The sequence below is a fragment of the Rhinatrema bivittatum genome, chromosome 8 (genome assembly GCF_901001135.1).
Source record: "Rhinatrema bivittatum chromosome 8, aRhiBiv1.1, whole genome shotgun sequence".
Lineage (NCBI taxonomy): Eukaryota > Metazoa > Chordata > Amphibia > Gymnophiona > Rhinatrematidae > Rhinatrema > Rhinatrema bivittatum.
Window position 1 is genome coordinate 98402603 of NC_042622.1, and position 12206 is coordinate 98414808.

At 42.8% G+C, this 12206-nt stretch overlaps 1 protein-coding gene across 1 annotated transcript in view; it reads right to left on the reverse strand.

Annotated features, from left to right (window-relative positions):
- Positions 1–12206, reverse strand: part of KCNT1 (potassium sodium-activated channel subfamily T member 1) — a 470292-nt gene that overhangs the window by 185818 nt on the left and 272268 nt on the right. The window contains 2 exon segments of the mRNA XM_029613498.1: positions 2556–2650; positions 5781–5864. Coding sequence (XP_029469358.1) covers positions 2556–2650; positions 5781–5864 — 179 coding nt within the window.

Below are 12206 nucleotides of genomic sequence, written 5' to 3' on the forward strand. Positions count from 1 at the left end.
CAACCAGCAACCATCCTTCTCCAGGGCCTTCGTTAGTGGACACTGAACTGAAGTAAGAGCACTTAACATGAGTAAATGGCTTTTGAAAATTGCTACCATGGAATGTTACATTTACATGCGTCAATCCTTTGAAAATTCACTTAAAAGGTAAATTTTCAAAACATAAAGACAGCAACTTTCACACGGGTGTGCGGGCACACTTGGTATACATGTGCGTCGACATGCCCAGAGACGCGGCAATTTTATGCCGACATGCAGTTTTGCAAGTGGGTGCACATAGCCGCGCAAAATCATGTTTGAGCCGCGCAAGTGGGGGGAATGTTAGAACAGGCACGCGTCCACGCCATAACCAGCTTCACCAGTCCATCCACCATTTCTCCCAGTCTAGAGCTAGGTCCTTGAAACCTCCCTGGTTCTTTAGCCTGCACTCCCCCCAAGTTACCCCAGACCCCCTCACAGATGCTTGGTTTTTTTTGGTTTTTTTTAAACTTACATCTCCTCCATTGCAGAAGTAAACTTACACGGCACTGGACCTGGATGCGTGCCCAGGCACGTGGGTACTTGCCCTCACATCTCTTGGACCTACCCGAAACATCCATGCCCCACCCAATCCACGCCCCTTTTTTGTTCCAAGTGAGATATTTGCGTATCAGGAGATGCGTGCAGACGTAGGCACCTTTGAAAATCAGGTGGACTTGCGCATGTCCTACATGTGTGCGCATCTCCCAATTTTGGCGTGCGCCCAGCTTTTAAAATTCACCTCCGCGTGGGTAAAAATGAGCGTATACGCACGTAAATAGCAGGTGCTCGCATATTTGCTATTATATAAACCTCAAACGTGCACACATAAATAAGGGTTTGCGCGTAAATCTTGGTGTGTAGAAAGGCAGGGCTGGGGAGAGCTCAGTCTGAAGAACCAGGAGGGTCCCGATGACCTGAGAAAGGACTGGGCAAGCTGACAGACTAATTGGTAAAACTGGTAATTTCTCTCAAGTGCATATGTTAGCAAATTTGTGGACTTATACATGCAGAAAATGACTTACTTGAGGGTAAGTGCTACTTAAATTTCATGTGTAAAATCCCCACGCATATATATTTAAAATATAAAGTACAAAACGCACATACATAAATTCAATTCAGTGTCTCTTAGACAGATAAGTCTTAAAAAGTGCTTCTCTGGCTAAATAAGATAGCTGGATAGGTCAGAAAAAAGCTAGTAATCTGGTTAAATAAGATAGCTGGATAGGTCTTTAAAACACTACTTATCTGTCTACGTAGTGCTTTTTAAGGCTTAACCGGCTATCTTAGCTGGATAAGTAGCATTTTTAAGACTTATCCAGCTAACTTGAATATCTATTCATACATATTTTTAAAATATGCGCAAATGTTGCAGGGAAAAATTACACATATTTTCTAACCCGTGCATACAAGATACACGCGGGTTATAAAATAAAGTGTATATGGATGTGCATGCAGGTCTTTTAAAATTATCCACTTAGAGCCTGTTATTCAAAAGGCACTTAGCTGGACAAGTAGGACTTATCCGGCTAAGTGGCAGCTGCTGAATATCTGGCTAAGTTCAGCAGCTGCCAGGTAGCCAGAAAGCTTGTGGGTGTGCCCTGGGAGTAACAGGGTGGTGCTACTTAGCTGGATAAGTTATCCGTCTAAGTTAGACTTGCTATCTGGAGACATTCAGCTGTATAGCCGTATGGCTGAATATCCTAACAGGGTGATTTTTCAAATCGCTATGGACCATTATCACGTGCGTTAGGGCGTTAGCGCACGTGACAACGCCCTAACGCACGTGATAACTGCCGCATTTGAGTTGAAAATTCAAATTAGGGAAAGGGGAGGAATTTGGGCAGGCTTTGGGTAGGGTTAAGGAAAGCTAGGGGCTTGTAGCACTGTGGGTGACAATATATCGCACATTATCGCCCACATTAGCACCGGAAATAGCTACAGCTATTTCATTGGTGCTATGGGGGCTATAGCGTGCAGCGTGGCTGCAACTGCCGTGGGCAAAAATGTGCCGCCGTGATACGGCCGCCTGCTCACTATCGCCCCCCCCCGCCCCTTTTTTCCCCACGGGTGATCATTTTACTATTATTATATTGTTATTACTATTATAGCAAAATGATAAATCCTCTAGTAAGTTAGCCGGATAAGTCTATCTGGTTAACTTAGATAACTGACTATGTTTTGAATTTCTACTCCTTAGTGTTTTCCCTATAGACACAGAATGGGAAAAAAGCCTTATCAAATCCCTAATAAATTTGGTGTTTGGTGTCCTATCCAAACCAAATTTTGAGGCCATGTCAGGGACAACATGAAGATCCTTATGGGTGTTTTCTTCCAGATCTATGGATGTGGTGTGCATCCTAGGAAGTAAGCTCCATTTGTTCTGAGTGGAACTCCTTGTTTAATAGTTAATAAATTGTGCTCTGCAATACCTATTATAAAAATACAGCATTCCACTACATTAAATAACAGTTGTGAGAGACCATTCTGCACAATAATTGCACTTTACAATAAGACAAATAGGTATCTCAGCTTACCCAGTGAACACAAGACAGAGAAGAGTGCAAATTAGGATCAGAACCTGGTTAAACATAGCTGACTGTGTCCTCTGGATAGCTCGATGCAAATCATTCTGAAATTAAAAACAAATCATAGCCATTCCTGAATAACATCAAAGAAACATTTTGCATTGTTCCTCAATAGGGGTTTCAATCAATATGCCTACCTAGGTACTTTTATGTTTAGTTCACATTATAACGTGAAAGCCATTGTGGGTTCAATGCATCACTAAGCTATGACTGCTGGAAACCAGAAAGGTGTAAAGGGGTGGATAGACTACCTGACACATGCCCTATTTCTTAAGGTCTTCCCCTAAGCATTTGCCAAGATCCTGAGCTTTAGTCCAACCAAGTAGGGTAGTTCTTATGATCTGTATGCAAATGAGGTAAGGCTTGAATAAAAGGGGTGTACAACTTTGCTTGTCTTGAAAATGTTTTAAAATATTAACCTCATAATATACAGCTTTCTGAATCTCCCCTCTTTCTCTTCTCCAGGGCTGCATTTAGGTATGGAAAACACAGGGCCATGCCTTTGGCACCAAAGTTTGAAGGCGCCCAAATATTGGGTTTTCCCCTGCTTCTCTCTGCTTTCCAGGAGGAGGAGAGAGCAGGAACCCTTGCCTTCTGTCCACTGCCTGTGGGCGCCATCATCTTAAACACAGCCCTGCCCTCCCCATTGGTCTGATGTCCAAAACCAGCTGAAACCATCAGCTGAGGAAGGATGCGGTGTTATTCCCACCCACAGGTCTCCTAATCTCCAGCACACAGGGTGGGCACCAAGATACAGCTGTATGTTGTTTTGTAGCCTTGTTACTTTCTGGATGCCATGACAGTTAACCTTATGCATAATTATTTTACTTTTCCTGCCTTTGATCCAGAAAAATTGTGTATGTCATTTCTTAATTAATTCATTGTATTTAATTAATTTACTTATTTTTAAAAATGTATAGTCCACACATTACTTAATAATTCATGTTGGATTACAAGGTTACATACATAATTACAAATATAAATAAATATATCAGCAAACACAACATAAGTATTAAAAGGCATAGTACAGGTTTTAATTTTTACCAAAATCTCATATTTCTCATAATTATTGTTTTTGAGAAGACATAAAAAATCTGTGAAACCAGATCACAAAACTGGTCAGCCTGGCATAATTCATTCACTTCATAATCCCTAATAAACATTTATTAGCAATATATAGCAATCTTTTTTTTTTTAATTGCATTAAAGTAATTATATTTCTGCTCTAATCACTTCAGAGCAAAAAACAAAACAAAACAAAACTAACACTACTTGGAGCCAGGTTTCTTTGATTTAGCAGAATTACATGAATTGAAGCAAATGATTCAAAACAGTGAGCTCTTCAGTTTCCACAAATGGTTATCTCATTAGCCAATATTAAATATTGTTACTGGTTTGCTTTTTTTCCCCCAGTGGTGCAAAATTAAAATGTGTCATAATGATGGGCTTTAGTTTGGCCAACTCAAAAGTCAGCCATCTTGAAATTTCTCCAACAGAACTCTTATTCCCTTGCCAGCATAAGAGGCAGTGAGCAGTAAGGTAGTCTTAAGCCTGAAGAATTCATATGGACTAGGGAGAAAATAATTTTTGATTCTAAAGCTGTTTTCTCCTCTTGAGGTTGCATGCTTAGGTGTGGAGTTCTAGTAGCCACATTGCTCCAGGAAGAACTGGAGTCTTTGCAAGTTGTGATATGGATCAATCTGAAGAAATTATTATATGAGCGTTCAAGACCAGTAAGGTCCTATGGCAGAGCATGAACTGGAAGCTGCAAGCTGATGTTGGACTGACTGACTGAAATGAAACATTGCCTGTGGGGCAGGGCAGAGAATGTTTTTAAAACTGAGAGAAGGTTGGACCTAGGATGGGAGATGTCCATCGTGAGAACTTCTGGGTAGACAGAGGAAGGCCCAACAGTCCTCTTGCTGTACCCACTCATCTCTTAAACGGTTTTACCAGGCTGCCATTTCTAAGCCTGCTTTGAGAGATAAAGGCTACCATTTGGATGCTTATGATTATGTACAGAAACAAAAATTAACAAATAAAAACAAAAAAACTAAATATAAGATAATGCCTTTTTATTAGACTAACTTAATACATTATGGGCCGGATTTTAAAAGCCCTACGCGCGTAAATCCAGAGAATTCACGCGCATTGGGGGGGAGGGGGGGTTATGCGTGCCAGGCCTATTTTAAAAAGGCCCGGAAACACGCGTAAAGCCCCGGGACGCATGTAGGTCCCAGGGCTTGCAAAAAGGGGCGGTCTGGGGTGGGGCGTGGGCAATCCATGGGTGGGGCGGGGCGGGGCCAGAGGCCTCCAACACAGAGGCCATTTGCCGCTCTATTGGAGGATCGCGTGCCGGCAGGTTGCCAGTGCGTGCAACCTGTGCCTGCCTCCAGGCAGGCGCAAAAGGTTAGATAACAATTTTGGGGGGGTTATGGTAGGGCTAGGGGGGAAAGGTTAGGGGAAGGGGTGGGAAGGTTAGGTTAGGGGGGAGGGAACGGGGGAAGGCAGCCCCTTGCACGAGCCGACCCCTGATTTTACACCTTGCATGCGCCTGCGCGCACAAGTTATAAAATCAGACGTACATGTGTGCGCGCCGGGTAGCATGCGCACATGTACGCCCGCGTGCTGCTTTGAAAATCTATCCCTATAATTCTGAGTATATAAATTGTCACAACTGCTAAAGAGACACCTTGGGTTAATAGTAGGTTTTCCCATGGGAGCTCAATTTAGCTGAGCCCTGTACTGTGTAAAATAAGTTCCTATGTACAGTTGGACTCCAACTGGACCCAGGATTTGATTTTTTCTACTTTTGTTCTGTCTAAAGGGACATTGGTCGCAATGTGAATCCAGGGGAAGCCCGTGGATGTCTGTAAATAAATGAAACATGACTTTGTTAATATGATGCTATGCGATGTTCCTTGGTTATCTGAAGCACCCTCAGTAATCAAATAAAGAAGTATTTACCTTGTTATAGTCCCTTCTTAGATGTCTAAATTGAGGCTGGGAAAGAGATAAAGACCGCCCAGCCCAAGATATAGCATAAAAGGAAAGTTTTTCAGCAAGGCAAGAAAAGGAAAGTTTTTCAGCAAGGCAAGAAAAAGAAAGAAAGGTGAAAACTACAACCCACCAAAGTTGATATTTAAAATATAAATAAACGCTCTGAGTACTTACAATCATATTTTCCAGAGCACATTTAGCTAGCCAGCAGTTGAGAAAAACTGGAATGAAGAGGTTCCTCAGGGGAGGCCAGAATATCTGGGGAAGAACAAATACAGACAGACGCCAGGATTTAGTCATGGCACGCATCAAACAGTATCTTGGTTTGCTTTCACAGTCCAGGAGTGGACTTGAAAGCACTGGGAGATGTTTGGATTCTAAAAGGTGAGGGCAATGCCAGAGAGCTCTTCAGAGGAAGTAAAGAAAGCCAGACTGCTGGGAAAATATCACAGTTCAGCTGTCTTTCTTGTATTCTGCCTGGCAGATAAATACTGTACACTATACATTCCTATATGAAAATAGTAATGCCTGAATTTTTATTTTTTTTTTATCAAAACACTCAGGCATGTCCTATACCTAAATAACTGGTTTCCTAAAATAAGCCTAGCAGTTATCTCCTAAAAATTTGTTAGAAAAATATTTATGGTCTGACTAACCCTCAAATTTTCAAAAACCTTAGCAATCCTTTGCTAAATGAGGGAGCTGACACATTTTCTTCTGATGCAAGACACCAAGCCTCATCAGTCATGTCATATTGTCGAACATAGGTGGCACTAGTCACTTCAAGGATCTGGAGTGGGTGGGGGACCCCCTCAGAAGATGCGCAATGCTCTAAATTTACTTGGCAGTCTGCAGCACTCAGCCATCAGCACAGCGAAGGTGTCCTGTCCCACCCGCCTCATTAAAAGTGCAGGAGCTGGCGGCCCGGAGGCATTTGGGGCACTGTCCAATAGATTCAGAGCACGGACCCCGTGGCTTAATAATGTCCCTACTGATGTACATACCAAAAAAGAGATTAGACATATCTGACACAGTCCCATAAGAACATGGGACTGTCGGATGCATGGCCTGATAATCTGAGCTGTAACACAAATGCCCCAGCACTACTTCATCTTCCTTTAGTATGGTGGTATTCACTTACTTCCAGTCTCCAAGGAGCACAGATGGGTTTGGATTTCAGATATCCCTAATGAATACGTACGAGGTAGATTTGTATATAGTTGAGGTGGTGTGAATGCAAATCTCTCTCTTGCATATTCATTAGTGATAGCCCAAAAAACCAGACCCATCTATGACCCTCGAGGACTGGAAGCAAATGCGACTGCTTTAGCACATCAGCTATAAAATTGACAAAACATAACTCCAGAGGCTTATTAAAAGAAATGAAGGAAACTCAGTGGTTATTTGTTTGCTACAAGTGAGGAATGGTTGACAGAAATGTTACACAAACAAGAGGCAAATAAGACCTTCAGGATTTTCCCTGTAAAGCACAAAATATAATGAAGTCCTTCATGAACAGGGCCACAGTGTTTAGATTACAGGAAACCATAACCCTTTCCATTTCAGACTCCCCCAGATTGCAGTGCACTACCAGTCTCACTAACACAACATCTTTGATGAATTCATGTCTAACATCATTTGAAAACGCTTTTGGAAATAGGTCTTTGCTTACCAACATGCTTCAGCTGATTACGTCCCACTTTTCCCATGAATAGGGAAAGGTAAATAACAATGACAGAAATACAATTAAAAATTAAACAATCTGCTGTGCTCTTGGTTCTGCAGAATGCTGGGCTCCTTTTCTCATTTACTAGCAGTAAAATACCAACTATTGCTTTCCCCTGTCAAGGATTGTGAGCTCTCAATGGGATCAGCATTATGAATGCTGCAAGACGGAGTAAAGAAGCTGGGTCTGCTTTAATCAGGTTTACCCCAGCTCGGTTCATAAAGATCGCACAGCCTGTATTTGCAAAGACTGAGCATGATGCAGATTAGGGCTACGCATGGAGAAAATGTTCATTTCATTTGCTACTTTTTGTTTTATTTTATTTCTGAGTTAAAGCACATACTACTAACATCATTTAGAGGGTGATAATAAAATAAAACGTTGTTGTGTCATCAGTATTTTTCTTGTCATTTAAAAAAAAACTGCACAGCTCTGAGCTCCAGATATCTTAACCCAGGGACACTCCTAGCCACTTGGGTTTTCAGAATGCCCACAATTAATATGCATGATATAGATTACCATCCAATGCCTCCACTGTGTGCAAATCTACTTGTGCGTATCCTGAATCCCCGACTGGCGGGCTGCGTCCTGAGCACTGGGTTAAGAACCCCTGTCCATGGCCAGTACAAGCCAAGGTGTTAAGTTAATCATAGGGACAAATTTGGGGCCTTATTCAAAAAGGAATTTTCTCTATTTTAGGCCTACAGAAAACAAATCTTTACAAAATACAGCCCTAAATGTGAGTGCTTAACAGGATCTGCAAGGCATTTCCTGAATTGAGTTTGGCACACAATGCCCTCCTGCTGCCGCTTCCGTGGAAGTCCTGGCATTCCAATTTTCCTCTCACAAAGAAACCCATTTCACTTAATGATTGCAAAACCCAGCGGGCATTTAAATTAATTTAATTTTCACTACACGTAAATCTTGCAGCAAACTCTCAAAATGTCTTTACAGCATCACAGTGAATAAAGAAAATATCAGGACTTAATAATGCCATTTCTATCTTTGCTTCTGCCACAACAGCGGTTCCTTAAGACCTTTTGTCCTGCAAAATTCTGATGTGTGCAAAAAAAAAAAAAAAAAAAAATTCTGTAAAAGCAGCAAATCTCTATGGGACAGAATCAAATATCCCTCAAAGTGGGCTAAATTTATTTTTAGAGCAAACAATTATTCTGCAGGCCGACAACTCAGATTTATCAGTAATTTACACACCCCAGAAAGCAAGGGTCCTCTTGCATAAGGTAGATAAAAATGATGGGATTAAGAACATAGTATATTGCCATACTGAGTCAGACCAAGGGTCCATCAAGCCCAGCATCCTGTTTCCATCAGTGGCCAATCCAGGCTACAAGTATCCAAATACTAAGTAGATCCCCTGCTACTAATGCCAGTAATAGTAGTGGCTATTCTCTAAGTCAGTTTGATTAATAGCAGTTTATGGACTTCTCCAGGAACTTATCCAAACCTTTTTAGACTCAGCTACACTAACTGCCCTAACCACATCCTCCAGCAGTGAATTCCAGAGCTTAATTATGCATTGAATGAAAAAGAATTTTCTCTGATTTGTTTTAAATGTGTTACTTGCTAACTTCATGGAGTGCCCCCTAATCCTTCTATTATCTGAAAGAGTAAATAACCAATTCACATTTACCAGTTCTAGTCTTATCATGACTTTATAGACCTCTATCATATCTCCCCCCCTCAGCCATTTCTTTGCCAAACTGAACAGCTCTAACCTCTTTAGCCTTTCCTCATAGGGGAGCCATTCCATCCCTTTTTTCATTTTGGTCACTCTTCTCTGTACCTTCTTCAGTACAACTTGTTTTTTTTTTTTTTTTGAGAGACCGCGACCAGAATTGCACACAGTGCGGTCTCATCGTAGAGCGATACAGAGGCATTATGACATCCATCGTTTTATTCACCATTCCCTTCCTATTAATTCTTAATATTCTGTTTGCTTTTTTGACTGCTGCAGCACTCTGAGCCAATGATTTCAATGTATTATCCACTATGACGCCTAGATCTTTTTCCTTATTGGTAATTCCTGATATGGAACCTAACATCGTGTAACTACAGCATGGGTTATTTTTCCCTATATGCAACACCTTGCACTTGTCCACATTAAATTTCATCCGCCATTTCGAGGTCCAATCTTCCAGACTTACAAGATCCTCCTACAATTTATCATAACCCTCATATGATTTAACTACTCTGAATAATTTTGTGACAACTACAAATTTGATCACCTCACTCATGGTACCCCTTTCCAGATCATTTATAAATATACAAGCCGTTAAGCTCGTAACAACGGGCTACATTAAAACTTTTTTTTTGGTTCGGTTTTCGGAAACGGCACTCTTCTACATTTCTTCTCCCTCACTCCCCCTTCCCCTCTCCCATTCACCTCAGTCAATCATCATCCTCCCCCTCGGTCACTCCCCCCCTTCCTCCACTCACCTTCCTTCCCTCCCCTGCCCCCACTCAAACTCTCTTCCCTCAGTTTTATTCACCCTCTTTCTCCCACTGCCTCCCTCCCCTCTTACCTCCCCCCCCCTCATTCTCACTCCCATTCACTCCACTCCTCAGTCACTCCCCACCCTCTACCAATCCCATCCCTCACTCGCATCCCCTCCTGTCCCCTCTCAGTCACTACGCTATGTGACTCACTCCTACGTCGGTCACAGCTCTCGACGTTCCTCCCATCCCAACTCCCTCCTCCTCCCCCCCCATACTATCCTCTTCCCTTTTCTTGACATCCCCTCTCATCTTCCCTTTCCTTCCCCTCTCACCTCATCCACAACTCCTTCCCTCTCCCTCAGCCCTCCTCCACTCCTTCTTTTTCTGTTCTCCACAACTTTACCCTTCCCACTTACTCAAATCCTCTTCCCTTTTCCTTCCATCCCCTCACCTCACCTCACCTCACCTCATCCACAACCCCTTCCCTTTCCCTCAGCCCTCCTCCACTCCCTCTTTTTATGTTATGCCTCAGGGGCTCAAAATGGCTTCTCAAATGTGAAAAACAAATGAATTGAATCACATATGAACTGTGTGTTCAAAATCATCCGCAGTGCAAACGTATCTTTAATGATGCAGACTGCACTTAAAAATCTAATGGTTCCATTCAACCTGTACGGAACGTCATGCTGAGACCGGAAGCTGAAAACCTTGAGGCAGCAGAGCCTAAAGCTACTCCCAACCATCCCCAGGGACCATACAGGGAGGGAGCCAGGGCTGGAAATCCTGCTCTGGAGAAGAGGCAGGAGAATGGCTGCAGGGCTTTCTGCTCAGCAGTAAGCGGAGTCATTTGGTTGAATGGAACCATTAGATTTTTAAGTGCAGTCTGCTTCATTAAAGATACGTTTGCACTGTGGATGATTTTGAACACATATTTCATATGTGATTCAATTCATTTGTTTTTCACATTTGAAAAGCCATTTTGAGCCCCTGAGGCAGCCACTAGAAGGTGGTGAAACTCGGCCTGAGTCGGGCGAATTTTATCAATTGTCCCATACGTCTCCACCCAATAAAGATTTTGGAAAAGACTTTACTGGCATCTATTTTTTTGTTGTTCCTCACAGCTTTTTTAGATTGCCTACCTTGTTGTTTTCTGGCCCCTGACTGAAGGCAGGCAGGGCCCTTTTATAGGGCTGAAGCAGGAAGCAGTCATCAGGTGGGACCCGGGGCATATCCGGCCACGTGCCCTTTAAATACCTTGAAGAGGCACATGCCGGCACCTAGGGGGAGGCCCTGAAGAGAAGCAGGACCCTGGACAGCGGCAGCCTGCTGCACAGGAAGCAGACAAGGAGCAGGCCTCTGCGCAGGCCCCGACGGGAGGAGGCGGCATCATGCCGCGAAGAACAGCAGCCTCCAGGCCGCGGAGACGATGAAGACGTTGGTGGCCCTGCCCTGAAGGTGGGAGCAGTGACGCAGCCTCCGGGCCGCTAGAGAGCGGCGGCTCCTGCCGCACAGGGAGCTCTAGGGACGGCTCTCCTGCCACATGAGGTGTCCCAGGGGCGGCACTAGGCCGTGCAAACGAATGCAGCATCGGCGGCTCCCAAGCCGTGGTGAGAAGGGCCTCAGTGGCGTCTGCAACGGCAGCACGACTGAGAAGGTGAGAGGCCTGCTCGCAGAGAATAGCTCCGTGGGCAGGAATCGTAACACTTAGAAGTCTCTCATGAGGGACTTTGGCAAACCCCTTCTGAAAATCCAAATAAAGTACATCTACTGGTTCACCTTTATCCACAAAAATGTGGCAGATTTATGAGGCAAGATGTCCTTTGGATAAATCCATGCTGGCTGTGTCCTATTAAATCATGTCTATCTATATGTTCTATGTTTTTGTTCTTTAGAATAGTTTTCACTATTCTTCCCGGCACTGAAGTCAGTCTCACTGGTCTATAGTTTCTGTGATCACCCCTGGAGCCCTTTTTAAATATCGGTTACATTGGTCACCCTATAGTCTTTAGGTACAATGGATGAGTTTAATGACAGGTTACAAATTTTTACTAATAAGTAACTTTCCACATAGAAACTATATATTGAATGTGCAATGGATTGCTTAAAATACAGACAGGAATCCTTCTGGGATTAAATCTGAAATAGAGGAATTTTGAATAATGAGAGACAAATTAGGACAAATTGAACAATATAACAGCATTAAAGCCAAATCAAATCAAATAGTATTTATTTCCTATAAAGTTCAAAGTAGGGAACAATAATTAAAGATAAAAAAAACCCAACAAGGAACAAATAACAATAAAAAAGGCAAACCTAACATATAAAAAGCCATAAATAAACGCCGGGAAGTGTAGTCGCTGAAGGGAGATCTGTAGAGCGAGACCTTTCCCTTCTGACAATGGAAACAATTTTGAGCC